A 15,881-nucleotide genomic window follows, 5' to 3' on the forward strand; every position below is an offset into this window, starting at 1 on the left:
ATATGATGAGTGCATTGTATTGTTTGGTTTGTTGTTGTGCAAGACTTGGAATTGTTATTATTATAATATTTTCTGTATAATTCATAGGTACCAGAGTGTAGTAAAGTGTATCTGTCCTGCCAGTTGTTATGATCAGACAGGCCTTTTTGTCATTCGGCAGAGCCACAGATGGGAGACCAGCATGGGGTCAGTAGCTAGCAGACAAAAAACACTATCAACTTGCACATGCAGCAACACATAAACAGGGTTTGGGAATTAATCGGTTTCAAATTTGGATTGCATTCAGTCTGTTGCATCATATTATAGTGTAAAATCTTGGTATTGCATATTCTGACAAATATTAGGCTAAATGAAGATTGGTTATAGCTATAGGCCAACCATAAAGCAAATGATAACATTGGCTGCTTTAATCTCGAATTTAAGATGGATGAGCAGCTTGATTCTGGAATGATTTTGGGTTTCTTTTCCTAATCTCATGGAAATTTACAGGATTACTTGTGTAACCTATTTATGCCAAGAAAGAATAATCAGTTTGCTTTCAATACCCTGTTTCACATATCAAAACGTGTAGTGAGTTAGGAAAATGTATGTAGCCTATCATTTATAAGCTACGATTTAAAAAAAAAAATACTAGAAAACCCTCTAGGCCAAAGATTGTTGTTGTTGTTGTTATTGTTGTTGTTTATTATGCATTTATCAATACAATAATCTTGGTTGATCTCATGTCATTGTTTAATAATTTTATATAACACATGATGTAGGCCTATTTCAGTACTAAGTAGGTGAAATGGAGTAAGGACAGAATGGCACCCTGTCTGGGAATAGCAGAACTATACTTGGCTCATGCGGTACATTCTGCCTTCTGAAGTGATAATGTGGGCACGTATGTTTCTATTGGTGCTTTAGACTGCCATTCGTCTTCTGTAGCCCGGAGGTTGGCTAATTACAAAGACACGATGGGATAATCCCGGTTAACAGAAGCTGATGTCAGATTGGTTAGGCTTACCACAAATCTCCTCTGGTTGAGGCTGGCAATGCGGGGCTGGCTTGCAGTCACTATTGCAGAAGTGGAGGGAGTGTCTGACTGCTCTGGAATTTCCTTTATGATGGTCTGTCAGTCCACCTGCTAACCTGCCTGTTTTACTCACCAAATGGATTTGCACTTGTGATTTGATACGCTCAAGCTCTATTGCGACGTCTCCGCGCGCGCAGGGCCGTGTCATAACATTTGTGTCGCGCGCTCGGCAATATGGGTACCGTGTTATCTGTATCCCCTATAGTGACTAAAGGGGCCATTCTGGAAGATGGAGAAGACGAAGCCAATGGGAAAAGCCTTAAAAAGCAGTCAGTAGTCGTGTCCATGCTCACATTTAAGCGGCTAGTGACTGCATCGGGTAAGAAAAAATGCGCCAAGAAAGTAAATCCGAATCTTGCTCCGATGCCAGAGAGCAGTCAGGTCGAAAATCTAAACCAGGAGAACTTCAGGAAATCGCAACAATCGACCGAGCGGAAAACGAAAAATGGACCTCTTGCGGTGCCCATCCCCACGGTTCCTCCCCTTCTGGATCAGAATCAGGACCAGCTCAATCCAGCGCCGAAGCAACTGGTGTCGGTTCAGAAGCAGTCCAGCAACCGGTCTCTCCTCTCGCCACGGCGCGTGATCGTCCAGGCCTCCACCGGTGAGCTGCTCCGTTGCTTGGGTGAATTCCTGTGCAAACGGTGCAGCAAAGTCAAGGAACTAACCTCAAATGAGGTCATCCTTTGGTTCCGCAACGTGGACAGGACTCTGCTGTTGCAGGGCTGGCAGGACCACGGGTTCATCACGCCAGCCAACCTGGTGTTCGTCTATCTGCTCGTTAGGGAAACTGTAACCGATGTTGTTGACAATGCACGTGAACTCCACGGGACCTTTCTGACCTGCCTCTATCTGGCGTATTCCTACATCGGAAACGAAATCTCGTATCCTCTCAAGCCCTTCATGGTCGACGCCAATGCGGACGCGTTTTTTGAACGGTCGTTAGATGTCATCAATAAACTAAGCGGGAAAATGCTGCAGATTAACATGGATCCGCACTTTTTCACAGAGGTTTTCCAAGACTTAAAAAACGAAGGAGATTATAAGAAGGATGGAAGCGAACTGGACCGCTGACTGTGATCGAAATCCAAGCAGAGATCAATTACTACTAATTTATTGGATTGTAACTGTGATCAGCTCTGCTTGGGTGACTGTTGCGTTGCGCCACGAGCCAATTTATCAATATAATAGCCGGTTTATGACACGGTTTTGTTGGCTTTGTTTTAACAGTATTAAATGGTGATTTATAACATGGCGACGCCGGTTTAGCTAATGCATGTCATAGATTTGTATCTGTTGCTTCACAGTCTTACATAAAAACGGAAAGGACAAATTAACGTTTATTCTATCTAATTGTCGCTCTCAGCTGTCATTACTAGGCTATCTGAACTCCACTATCCTCCTGAGACCCAAAGAAAAGGTTTATTCTTTTGGGCAGGCTATTTATGTGTTTGGTGTATAACATCGGTGTATAAGCCTTCTATTAATATTTTTATGAATTGTCATATTTTTCTCAAAACACAGTGGACAAGTGGGTCTCAAGAGGATAAACCTACATTTGAAGAGATGCGAATGGAACTATCCAAGGTGCTGACGTGACTTACATGTGCTCATGTTGCACTGTTGATAGATGCCATTCTGAATGTGAACCTTGAAAACGTTTTCTCTTCACTGAGATTTTCTATGTGCCAATCCATGTGTGATAGGAAACTACAGGTTTTTTATTATTATTATATTCACAATGATTTTAGGGAAAAAATGGGCAGATCTTGCTTGGAGATTATTTTATTTTTTGACATGATTCTTCAGTGCTCTTGCTTGAATTCTTGCTAAATAAAACACAGTCAGACTAGTTTTGTTGATTGATAATTCATGAATCTAGTTTATTAATGCTCTGCATGTTCCATTTGACGAAATAGGCCTATTATAAGCTCATCCATTTAAAGGGTTAGTAAAATTTACCCACAAATGTACATTTTATGTCATTAATGACATGTTTGCCTCATGTCGTTCCAAGCCCGTAAGACCTCCGTTCATCTTCGGAACACAATTTAAGATATTTTATATTTAGTCCGAGAGCTTTCTGTCCCTCCATCAATAATGTATGTGTACTGTCCTTATCTAGAAAGGAAATAAAGACATCATCAATGTAGTCCATGTGACATCAATGGGTTAGTTAGAATTTTTTTGAAGCATCGAAAATACAATTTGGTCCAAAAATAACAAAAACTATGACTTTATTCAGCATTGTATTGTTTTCTGGTTCTGTTGTCGAGCCACGTTCACAAGTCTGCATTGTACGCTGATGTAAGACACTGCTGACGTGTTATCAGTGCATCCGAGCTTTGATTACAGTCTGAGGGAGACACACGCTGTAAACAATACTATCCTCGCAAACATGTCTAAGGATTTTGACACAGAGGACTTGCATTTTTTTGCCCAGCCATATTTATTTGAACCCAAACACACGGACACACCAGATAACACGTCAGCAGCGTCTTACGTCATGAGCGTCACTGAAGCGGATTGACAACATAACCGGAAGACAATACAATGCTGAATAAAGTCATAGTTTTTGTTAATTTTGGACCAAAATGTATTTTCAATGCTTCAAAAAATTCTAACTAACCCACTCATGTCACATGGACTACTTTGATGATGTCTTTATTTCCTTTCTGGGCAGGGACATTATACCGTGTCATTTTCAATGGAGGGATAGAAAGCTTTCTGACTAAATCAAAAATTTCTTAAACTGTGTTCTGAAGATGAACTGGTCTTACGGGCTTGAAACGACATGAGGGTGAGTCATTAATGACATAATTTTTCATTTTTGCGTGAACTAACCCTTTGAAGCTTTGTACACTAACAAGGCATCTATCCACCATGTCTTCACTCTTCACTATTATTTTCATGATTTGTTATCACAACTTTTTTTTTTCTTTTGTCAAATCAACTTAGAGAATTAATGTAGTTCAGACAATATAATGTTCAGAAAACATAATATTTTTAGTTTCGGTTGATTAAACAGTTCTCCATTGTATTGACATTGTTTTATTTCAGGGAACTCAATTTTAAAGCAACCATAACTAAGTTAAGAGTTTTAGTGTGAAAACTAACAGGCTACAATTTATTTATCTCTCTCTCTCTCTCTCTCTCTCTCTCTCTCTCTCTCTCTCTCTCTCTCTCTCTCTCTCTCTCTCTCTCTCTCTCTCTCTCTCTCTTTCTCTTTCTCTCTCTGTGTGTGTGTGTGTGTGTGTGATTTACGAATGGGTTATTTTACATTTTTAATCCTTTCCCCTTTGATTACGAATGATATTTTTAGAAAAAAGGAAAGAGAGAATGGTAATTTATATAACTGTTGTATAATATGCCTAATTAGTCTAGCTACAATTAACAGATGGATAAATCATGTTTATGACTTCACTCGAGGCTATGTATTTATTTTCTGTGGGACTTTTTAGATCATCAGCCAATCACGTTCAGCTGAAAGCAAGAATGATCGAGTCTCTCGGAATTGTGAATAAAACACTTGGCGTGAATGATCTTTGAGTTCATTGGCCGGAAAATGGTGCAGTCTGTGAGATGTGTTAGACTGGGTCAGAGGAGTACATGTGAACTGGGGCTTCGTCTCTCCAGACGGTCTCTATAGTAACCGCAGGATCGCTCATTCACAGCACTGCAGAACCTCACGTCCTTTGTCTTCAAGCAGCGCGTGGCCACATGAACATTATGAATACGTCAAGAAGGCTATGCCTTCTATTTAGTAGGAAATTAGCTCGCAATCAACACATGTCCTAGTTTTGGAACTATTTTCTTCTTCTAGCTTCTGTTGTAAGCAACATGAGGCTACCTCTAGTTTCCAGCTCTCAGGCCTTGACCATATCTATCATCTGTTTGTTTTGACAAACGACAAAAAACACATACTTTTTTTTCTGTTTTAAAAACACATAATTGATTTTGCATACATTTTTAGTTCTGCTTCTTTAAATTTACACGTTTCTCTCAGTGGCTTTGGTGCATTTCTCAAATCACTATTTACATTTGCACAACAGTTAATACAGTTCTCAAAACAATTAGTAAAAACAGCAAAACATATTGATAACCTGCAAAAGCAAGGATAACTCATTCCTCAAAAGCAAGTATTCATGAATGAAAGTGTCAGTGTCATCAAAATGAAAAGCACTGACACCATTGTTCATGAAGATAGTCAAATGGCTTTGTCATGTTTTCATTATGATAGTTTACTCTGTAAATGTTTTCCAGTGCATATGTCAAGATCTTGGTGACACTACCTGAAAATGCTCAAGGCAGCTATATATTTGATTTGCACAACCATTTGAAAACGTCTCAGGTTACGACTGTAACCTTTGTTCCCTGAGAACAGGGAACGAGACACTGCGTCAAAGGCTATGGGGAACGCCTCAGCGTGACTGATGACTGAAACACTATAGAATCACGACAATTCTATTGGTCCGCATTAACCATGGCGTCATGCTCTAGCGCGACCAGGAAGTATAAAAGGGAGCGCCAAGAGAACTTTCTTTAAAGGAGTATAGCCCGGAGCCTATGGGCCCTCAGCCCATTCTCACCCCCAAGGCGTCACCTAACTGACCTAACCTAACATTTTGACCATGCTTCAATATCTGACGCTTTAGGTGCCCTTTAGCGTCAGTTAGATGATGCTCTAGGATCGCATGTAACCCTACCCCCACCCCTGACATAAACCCAACCGCGTCCTCTAACTGACGATCTTCTTTAGCGTCAGTTAGATGACGGCGTAGGATCGCGTCATGTAAGTGACGCTAAAGGGCGCCTAAAACGTCAAATATTGAAGCATGGTCAAAGGTGACGCCTTGGGGTGAGAAAGCGTTGGGGCCCTAGCCTTCTACTTTCAGAGAACAGTGTCAACCCCACATCAGGGAGGCTATCATGCTCCAGAGATTATAGCTCCTTCACGGTGCAATATGGTAGCAAGAGGCCTCAGCAGGATGACTCTGAGATGACTCTGTAGTGATGTGAGAAATGCAGACTCCTGAATCCTTAGTTTACCCCAACCAAAGTGTCAAACAAAGAATGATTAGTTCTATTTTTGTACTTGTTGTAATTGTTCCCTAATCTGCCAGGAAGCTTTCTTCTGTAGTCACCATCGATTTGACCATATAACATGTACCCTGGCTATATATACTGTATAAGAGATCTTACCTAAGGCTTTCCACCGGCTAATCTCAGATTAGTGGAAATAGGTTATATCGGGTTGGAAATCAAAGTGTCAGTAGTAATACCAATGGGTCAGTAAATAAACATCTTTCCCAAAAGCTCTCCCTTTCAAACAGATCACTTGGTGAACTTAAAGTTATAATACTTTTTAGTGAAGAATATATTTCCTTTGCTTTAAGGAATCATTCACCCTCAGTTCCAAAACTAATATTATCCGCTTTTAGAACACAAACGGATAAATTCGAAAAAATAAATGAATGTGACCAGTGACTGGCAAGCTCCAAATAGAGTAAAGAAACAGTCCATATGATTCATACAGGATTGAAATGACATGAAGGTGAATAAATGATAACAGAAATCCATAGTAAAACCTATAACAGATGATTATTTTGACATGAATAATATGTTGCAAATGAATTGTCTTAACTTTTTAGTTGTATAATGAGTAACATGTTCACTTACTTTCAGTCTCTCTGTGGGAGAGCGAGATGGAGGATGTTGACTATATATAGAGTCAGAGTGGGTGTTCCGTGACTGACTTGGATGGATGATACATTCAGAGCCACCCACTGGCTGGGAGTTAGTCACTAGATCACACAGACAGATTCAAAGCAGTACTGCTCATTAAGCTTTCTCTAGGGGCCACCAGCCAACACTCCTCTCCTGTCACAGAGGCTTGTGTTTACCAAGACTGCCTCACAATGATTTTAGCAGCCAAGAATGCTATTAACAAACTTGACTTTGATTGATCGCTCTTCACGTTCCTTCAATTATAGCATTTATCCTTTACATGTGACAGCAGTGATTTTTATGCGATTGACACCATGCTTGTAAACACAGGTTAGAAAAAGAAACTAAAGCATTGGGCATTTTTTAAGTGCCTTAAAACATTAACACAAAGTGTGGGATTGGGTTTACAAGGAAGGCAAAATAATGTTTTTGCTTGATTGTTTATAGGACAAAGGAGATTGGAAATGTTCTCTTCGTCCATCTGTGTGTTATGCAAAAGCTGCTGCACTGGACTAAGCACACATAATGGCCAGATTAACTCTTGTTCATTCACTCAGTGACACCCTGCAGCTGAAATGACTTATTATAAGAGTGATTTAGCACATAGAGTAACGCATTCTCACCCCAAGGCGTCACCTTTGACCATGCTTCAATATTTGACGTTTTAGGCGCCCTTTAGCGTCACTTACATGACGCAATCCTATGGCGTCATCTAACTGACGCTAAAGGAAAGCGTCAGTTAGAGGACGCGGTTAGGTTTAGGTGTGGGGTGGGGTTAGGGTACACGCGATCCTAGGGCGTCATCTAACTGACGCTAAAGGGCGCCTAAAGCGTCAGATATTGAAGCATGTCCAAATGCTTCCCAAGGCGTCAGTTAGGTGACGCCTTGGTAGTGAGAATGGGCTGAGTACTGAGGAACACCTACGGAAATATAGATTAGACGCTCTTTGTTGTTATTGGCTTACAGATGTAAACAACACTGGTCCAGAAACACTTCCTGTTTCAGTTTGTAACTGTTTTCTTTATTTCACATGTAAAGAAAACATCTTGAAGATGTCGTTTAACGTTTTGATTCAGTTTTATATGTTCTGTTGGTTGTATTTTATCCCAGCTTTTGTGTAGTGTTAAAAAACTGAAACAGGAAGTGCTTCTGGACCAGTGTTGTTTACATCTTGCAAAATGGTCTATACAAAAAATAAATAAATAAATAAATAAAAATATAGCCAGAGCAACATTTACTGGAGCAAAAAGTGTAACTTCTATCTCCCCTAAAGTGAGTAAAATGTTAGAGACTCCTTAAGCTCGACTCACATAGCTGATATAGCTTTGGTTGTCCTTGCACAAACCTTTTCTCTAAGCTGGAATCTATTGGCCAGACAAGAGCCTATTCCAGTGTGTCAGTGCAAACAAATCTTTCCATAAATGACAGACCGAGCTGCTAATTGACATGCAAATCACACTGATGGGACTTATGGGTCTCCTCACAATACACAGCAATGCTGGAGAAATTCCTCATCAAGACATTAAATAAGCAACTGCCAATTAGCATACAAGAAAACCATTTGTCACAAATTAGCCAACTGAACTGTATTGCCATGGATATATCTAGTGACGATACATTAGTAAAAGGTTAGGATTTCTTTCCTACTTCCCCGAGTTTGCCTCTTTAGTATTTTTTGACATACGAAGCTGAAGGAATGTCCTACGGCACAGTTGTAGGTATGGTGGAATAGGCTATAGCTACATGACGCCCTCTTGTGTCCTGATTACGTATTGTAGACCGAAGCGATCTGCAAAATGCACAGTGTTGGGGCCCCCCATGTGATAGGAATCATAGAGGCTTTACAGACTTTTATATCAGCATAACGTGTATTATGCTGTTTTCTTAGTGTGTACCGATGACGGGCAGCCACAGCATAGCCAATGTGCTTTAATTGTGGGGACATTTAATCAGATAAATACTGGATAAATAGCGGCTAATTTATTATTATTAAATGTTTACAATTACTGAGTTTTTCTATTTTAGTTCGTGACTAATTATGTCTACAAAATAGAGCATTATAGCCTATTCAAAAAACAAAAACTAAACAAACAAAAAAATATTTCCTTATTTACTGACCCTCAAATTGTTCCAAACTTATGAACTTCTTTCTTCTGCTGAATACAAAGGGAGATATTCTGAAGAATGTCGGTAAGCAAACAGTTGTGAGGTATTTCTTTACTAACATTCTTCAAAATAACGTCTTAAGTCCAAGTTATGTCAAGTCACCTTCATTTAGTCCTTTTTACAATAAAGATTGTTTCAAAGCAGCTTTGCAGCGATAATAGGAAACATAACATTGTTCCACATAGCCTAACAAAGACATTTCTACAGGAACAACTTGAGGGTGAGTAGGCTAAATGTATGACAGAATTTAAATGTTGAGGCTTTATTTCAAAGATGTCTACCCTCATACAAAATCAATTTCATGAAATTTAGCATTTTTCAGAATTAATTTAATAAAATAACTCCCGAATTCCACACAAAATTACTTAAGCCCGCCTAGAAACACAAAAATATGACGCTAACAGATCAGACTGTTTAACAATTTTAATGTTTTATCACAAGCAAAATACATTATAACCAAATTATCAACGTAAAGAAGTCCTCTCGTGTTTAACTATATTAGCCTATGGAAGCTTGTTTCCGCCACTGAATAATAAAGAATAATAATAATAATAATAATAGCCTAATATGCGACTTTTTATCTCACAATTGCGAGATATGAAGTCAGAAACAGAGTCGCAATTACGAGATATAAATAATGTCGCAATGAGAAATAAAGTTGCGAGATGTCGCAATTTTGAGAAATAAAATCGCAAATTGCGAGATATAAAGTCGCAATTCTGAGTAATAAAGTCGCAATTGCGAGAAAAAAAGACAGAATTGAGACTTTTTTATCAGCGAGTTATCAGGTCAATTCTAAGGGAAAAAGGACTAACTTATAGAATATCCTACTTATAAAGGCCTATAGGCCAATGCGGCATTGTGAGATTTCTGTGAGGTTTTATTTATTATAAGTTTTATAAATAGGCTATAGCCTACTTATAAAACTTATAGAATTAAATCTCACAGTAATCTCACAATTCTTACAACACCCAATTTCGACTTTATATCTCGCAATTCTGACTTTATAACATGCGATTGCTACTTATATCACGCAATTCTGACTTTATATCTCGCAATTGAGAAGAAAAAAGTCAGAATAGAAATAAAAAGTCGCAACTACATTTTTTATTTTTCATTCCGGAAACAAGCTTCCATAATACCTATAGGCTACAGGAAAAAAAAAACATAGGCTAGTTATTCTTTACGATTTATTAGGACATAGGCCTACACTTTTGAAAATGTAGGCCTATGCCTAATTTTCAGACCCACAACGTCCTCCCTATGCCCAATGTTTCGACCAACACACACACAGTCACTATCGTAGCCTAAATAAATAACGAAAATTAAAGCGCTCCATACGGGCTATAAGAATGAACTATATGCTCGATTGCACAGGTGTGCAAGACGTTTTTGCTTCTTAACCATTTGTTCTACCATGTAGTCTTTTCTCCAACATAGCCTACCTTAATTTTGTCTTCTCTTTTGTTGACCTCAAAGGTTTGGGAGGTAAGGCAAATTAGCCATGTTATTCGTTATCCATAAGATGGCGCTAAATTGTTTTCTTATCTTAATGGTCAACACAACAGTCCTCCATATGTTCAGCCGCAATTATCGTTTTCAATCGAGTAAAGAAGTTAAGGCCTATTCAATGCCTATTGTAAATTATTAGGCTACGGTCTTATCTGGAGTGATTGCGCTTGGCTGATCAGTTTGCGCTTTTGGCTATATCGACGCGCACCAAGGAAAAAAAAATCAATTATAGTGAGTGTTGATATTATTCAGGTTGTTTAAAGTATTGATATTGTTTACGCAACTTAAATGTGACGCAGACACGGCACCGAAGGCTCCTGGCGGTTGCAGGTTGTGGCTGTGGTAGAGGGTGGGAGGAGATCCGGGCCAGTAGGAGAACCCCGACGGACCAACACCTGGCGCAACCAGATTGAGTTTGGAAATGCCTGAAAACTGGATGGGAGCGAAGTTGCTCTGGAACTTATAAATAGCTTGTTCAGTTGAAGAGGGCTGGCACACTTGCGCCAGTCCGTTAAAGTCAAATTTGTACGCGTAGCGTTTTCCGTGCACCTTGGTCATGATGTTTTTGTCGTAGTAATAGCGAAGAGCGCGGCTCAATTTGTCATAGTTCATGTTCGGTTTACTCTTGCGTTCTCCCCACCGTCGGGCCACCTCGTCCGGGTCTATGAGTTTAAACTCTCCATTGGTCCCCTCCCAGGCAATGCATGTCATATTGGCGCTGTCAGACAGCAGCTCCAGGAGAAACTGCCATAGCTGGATTTGTCCACTTCCTATAAAATGGAAGGAAAGTTTAGACTTAGCCTACATGTAGCCTTTGTAGGCTACGGCAAACAATGATACCGACCTTTTTTGTATCAATATTCAGTGAAGACAGAATAAATAGAGGACAGGGAAATATAAATATAAAATAAAAGTTCTTTGAAGTTAAAATCACTCTTCTAAAAACAGTTTTACGGAGTTCTTGAGTTGGTAATATGGTCATTTGGAGATTAAATAAAATATTTTCAGTGCATTGGTTTGGTTCTGCAGTCTTAAAAATAAAGGTTCTTTATTGGCTTGATTTTATGAAGATCATTTAAACCATGGAATCTTTCTGGAGTTTCTTTGTAGTGTAAAAAGGTTATTTAGACTATATAAATGTTATTCAGAAAAACTGAAATGTTCTCTGAAAGGTTTTTTTTCTTGACAACCCATAAATTAGTCTTTATTTTTATTTAATGATTTTTTTTTAGGTATAATCATAATAAAAGTGTGTATACAATTTTGTGTGAAGCACAAAATAGTTATTTTTAAAACTATTTAAGAGCCTTTTATTTATTTATTTTTTTTGCACAAAAGTCAGAAAATTCGTCCGTCAACAATTCATCGCATCACTCACCTTTCTGCACGCCTGTGTTGATGGGGGTCCAAGAAGAGCTTTTGCTTTCCTTCAGAAGATTTTCTGTGGGGTCTGGAAGAAAACGTTTAAGAAATACGACTGACAATTAGAATTCATATTCTATGTGTACTTTGAAAAGAGTAATAAGCAAAATATGCTTTAAACTTATTTCCCCTTGTTTCTATAGGCCGATAATTTTAGAGGAAAAATACGTAATGTCATCCATCTAAATAAGAATTCGCAATAAAAGAGGTTAAATAGTATGAGAATCGTCGTGTTGCTGCTCGATGTATTTGCCCAGACTTCAGCGCTGAGGTCAGGAAACGCGTCCAGGAAAAAGGATATCCGATTTCCGACAAAAGAGGACATGCGTTCCAGATGGAGAATTCAGAGACACCGGCGGTGGTGCGCAGCGTGCACCCACAGACCCCTAGCATCGCCCTATTCTTTTCACTCATTTCAGCAGTTCTTATTTTTTCTCATTTTACGTACAAAAAGACGTATACCTGAGAGATACATGTTAAACATAAGGCTTCCTCCGCAGTTCTGTCGCATTGTGGTGGTGGTGGTGGACGTGAAAGGGTAGGCTTTCATTGGCGCAAAGATTTTTATTAAACTTTATCTCAAAACTGTGATCTGGAATAAATGTGAGACAGATTGAAGTTTCCAGGCAACTGTCACAAGCCCCATCTCTTAGACAATATTCAGACAGCAATTTCCTTCGGTGCATTGGTTTAATTAAAAGAGCAATTTAGCTGCCATCCCTCCCCGTCTCCACAATAAAAAGGAACCGATAGAAATTCGGCCTTATCAATCCACCATCAAGGTTTAATAAAGTTTCTGCGTTAAGATCAGAGTTTCTATGGAGAATTGAAGTGTTTGACATGGAAACCGGTTCAGATCCTCTTTCTTTTCCGCCTTTTTACCTCTTTGCAAACAAAAAGGCCTGTTCCATGTTGGTTGAGAATATTTACTTTTTAACCATGGCTCAGCGCATACTGGTAAACAAGAACATTTTATCCCAAACGTATGTTCCTTTAATGCGCAATAGATGGTATTGTAAACCATGTTCACTGTCTTATAATCGTTTCACTTACTGTCACATAATGCATTGTTTTTTATTAAACAAAAACATGTTTTTTTTAAAACTGAGTCAAGAACCCAGACATAGAACCCAAAAATAACCTTTTTTTTTTTCATTATAAATAAAGAGTAGTCTAAACATTTTATTTTGACACCTTTTTTATTTAGTCCTTCCATTTCCTTTTTACAAAACCAAATCTTAAAAATAAGCAAATATCACTGATAACTATGTGAACGACAACAAAACAGTTTAGGTTCACTATATTTTAAAGTAATCCCATACGACACTCGTGGACCAATGAGGTGACAAAAAAAAAAAAAAAGACAGACAGACAGACAAAGAAGGTAAATGCTTTATTACTTTTTTGTGTGCCGAGCAAACATATTAATGCTGTCCATCTGTACAGGTTGTGTATGTGTCAAACCTGAAAGTGGTAATACAAAGGCTATTTGTTTATAACAAATAAAAATATAATATTTGTGTATAAGGCAATTAGTGCGATTACACTGTAGTCTACTCATTCTGTATAATCTGTATTTAATCTGTATTAATTGCACAAAAATAAAGTCTCCCTGCCTGGCGAGCCCGAGAATGCGTTGCCCTGGCAGCGTCAACTGTGAAATGCACAAATGCATAAACATACATTAATACATCATATGCACAAACATATCAGATGAACAGGCGAGTCATCTTGTAGTTGTTTGTGTCGTGTTGTCCCAGACTCAGGCGTCCCAGACTTGCTTTAGCTGCCTGAGGCATTAAAGAGATCGCAGGCAACTTAAACAAGCCTCGGAAGCGAGGCAATGCTTGAGTGTGTCCATACACTCGTGTCTCGACATATTTCATGCTGGCCTTGGACCTTCTGACATTCAAAACACCTAAATGCTTAAAGATAAATGCGAAATGCTAATCAAAGAAGTGATCTAGAATATAAAAATGCAAAGGGAAAAAGTATTAAATCTGGAATAGATCCAAATATAAGTTGTGTTTTTAATGATAACTGTAATTTGCCATATGCTACACTCTAATAATGCTGGGTTGTTTTAACCCAATTTTGGGTAAAATATGAACAAACCCAGCCATTGGGTATGCAATTTAAAAATGTAACCCAATGGCTGGGTTTGTCCATATTTTACCCCAAAAAACAGCATTTTTTAGAGTTTAACTGAATCCACAGATTCTCTTGTTTAATTTTAACTATACATACCTGCAAAAATGTCTTAAATGTTTGTTTGTTTCTCATTTTATTTAAAATGATAAAAATGTAATTGTGCGATGATTGGGGGATATTTGTTAATTTAACAGTAGCCTAAATTCGACTACCACCATAACCAGATGTCCACGTTTCATTTGACGGTAGGCTAGGCTACTTACAACTGTTCCCGGTAGGGGGAACAAGTTATAAAAGCTGCACTCTTTGTTTTTGACAATAATTTCAGTTCAGGGATCGGAAATAGCAGGCAAACTTGGAATAATCAATCATATAAAAGTTTGAGTACACAACACAAACTTCAAAAAACAAAATGTTTTACGCGGGTCTCACCTTTCTGTTGTCAATGAAGGCTAACTTTGTAGTCAGGTTGATTCAGTCCTATTAAATACGAATTTTACTTGAATAAATATTTTAGATTAGCCTACTTAAAATTATTTAACTATATGTTATCATTTTGGGTAGTACGTTTAGTTTAATTTATAAGACATGTTTAGTTGAATAATCTTCGACTCATATCCGCCATTTCCATCTAAAAACTTATCTCTGTCCTGTCCTAATTGCTCCCTTAAAGTGTACTTACCCCGTCCTATTATGTCAGACTGCAGCCTGTCCCAGATCCATCTGCTTTCAGCACTTGTCTGTCTTATAGCTAACCACTGCACTAAAAACCAGTACTACACTTTTAATCATCTCGTAGAGAAATGTGTATTTAAGGTGTGTACAGTTGAACATTTTATTAGGAGATCCTGGACTGGGTGTGGGAGCACGTTTTCAAACAGCACACATCTTATTCTGAAAGTGGGTGTGCGCAGCCAAACACTGCTAGAGTCCTGAACGGTTACACACAACAAACAGAAGAGACGGAATCACACCCGGATCCCAGTGTTACAAACGATTTGATTGAACGGAAAAGATACTTCCTTTACCCCTTCATCAAGGGCATTGCATTAGACCTCGGCTGTTTTCATCAACGAAAAACTTTATAGGCCTATTTGATCCACAAAGGTCAGGACCTTGGACAGCTCCCGAAAAAAAAAAAACCTGTGGCAACACGTGAGAACTTTCACGTAGAACTTTCACCAGCCCATGGATAATAAAAAATGCAAATTTTTTAAAATTTATATATATATATATATATATATATATATATATATATATATATATATATATATAATTCTAATGGCCTAGATAATTAGGTAATTTAAATAAAATATGCAAAATAAAATAGTTTTTAAAGTAGAAAGATGTTTTCGTTGTATTTTTATACACATTAAAGAAACATTTATTTAAACATTAACAACACTTTTATATTTCTACACTACAAAATATTTTCATGATTTATTTTCACAATTTTTTTTCTTCTGTCAAATCAACTTGGAAAATTAATGTGGTTTGGTTAATATTTTTGGTTTCTGATTAAACCAGTCTCCATCATTATATGAACTTACATTTTTAATTTCAATGAACTCAAAATTTTAAGGCAACCAGGTAACTTATTTTTTTTTACACTGTAATTTTTAGGAAATTGAATAGGCCTATATGAATATGTTTATTTTATTTTGTATAAATGTTTCTGTAAATGTAGCTAAAATCCCCCAAAACAGTCCACAAAATAATAATAATAATAAATAACATAACACTAACATGAATGTACTCATGCTCTTGTTTATTATAAATATCACAGTCTCACATCCCCTGGTTTAGGACATCAAGACTTGGTGGTGT

At 37.9% G+C, this 15,881-nt stretch overlaps 2 protein-coding genes across 3 annotated transcripts; one reads left to right on the top strand and one right to left on the bottom strand.

Annotated features, from left to right (window-relative positions):
- Positions 1–847: 847 nt before the first annotated feature.
- Positions 848–2,927, top strand: cdk5r2b (cyclin dependent kinase 5, regulatory subunit 2b (p39)). Its single transcript, XM_039655293.2, has one exon. The coding sequence runs from the start codon at positions 1,250–1,252 to the stop codon at positions 2,147–2,149; it is 900 nt and encodes a 299-aa protein (XP_039511227.2). The 5' UTR covers positions 848–1,249; the 3' UTR covers positions 2,150–2,927.
- A 6,450-nt stretch (positions 2,928–9,377) lies between these two features.
- On the bottom strand, positions 9,378–14,819 carry fev (FEV transcription factor, ETS family member). Of its 2 annotated transcripts, none has more exons than XM_039655315.2 (3): positions 14,737–14,819; positions 11,860–11,931; positions 9,378–11,251 (listed from the first exon to the last, which is right to left on the bottom strand). In XM_039655315.2, exon 3 carries the CDS (start codon positions 11,190–11,192, stop codon positions 10,704–10,706), a length of 489 nt encoding a protein of 162 aa, XP_039511249.2. In that variant the 5' UTR covers positions 11,193–11,251; positions 11,860–11,931; positions 14,737–14,819; the 3' UTR covers positions 9,378–10,703. The 2 variants fall into 2 exon arrangements, with proteins under 2 accessions (XP_039511249.2, XP_039511250.1); XM_039655316.2 differs by lacking the exon at positions 14,737–14,819 and adding an exon at positions 12,366–12,973.
- Positions 14,820–15,881: the final 1,062 nt, after the last annotated feature.

This window comes from Pimephales promelas, chromosome 7 (genome assembly GCF_988280905.1).
Source record: "Pimephales promelas chromosome 7, fPimPro1.hap1.1, whole genome shotgun sequence".
In the NCBI taxonomy this organism is placed as follows: domain Eukaryota; kingdom Metazoa; phylum Chordata; class Actinopteri; order Cypriniformes; family Leuciscidae; genus Pimephales; species Pimephales promelas.

Excerpts from the sequence above, each read along its gene's own strand:
- cdk5r2b (XM_039655293.2), top strand. The coding sequence starts at position 1,250 with ATGGGTACCGTGTTATCTGTATCCCCTATAGTGACTAAAGGGGCCATT.
- fev (XM_039655316.2), bottom strand. The coding sequence starts at position 12,453 with ATGAAAGCCTACCCTTTCACGTCCACCACCACCACCACAATGCGACAG. Across the intron at positions 11,932-12,365 it reads GTTTAACATGTATCTCTCAG|ACCCCACAGAAAATCTTCTG; the intron begins GTATACGTCTTT and ends GTTTTCTTCCAG. Across the intron at positions 11,252-11,859 it reads CAACACAGGCGTGCAGAAAG|GAAGTGGACAAATCCAGCTA; the intron begins GTGAGTGATGCG and ends TCCATTTTATAG.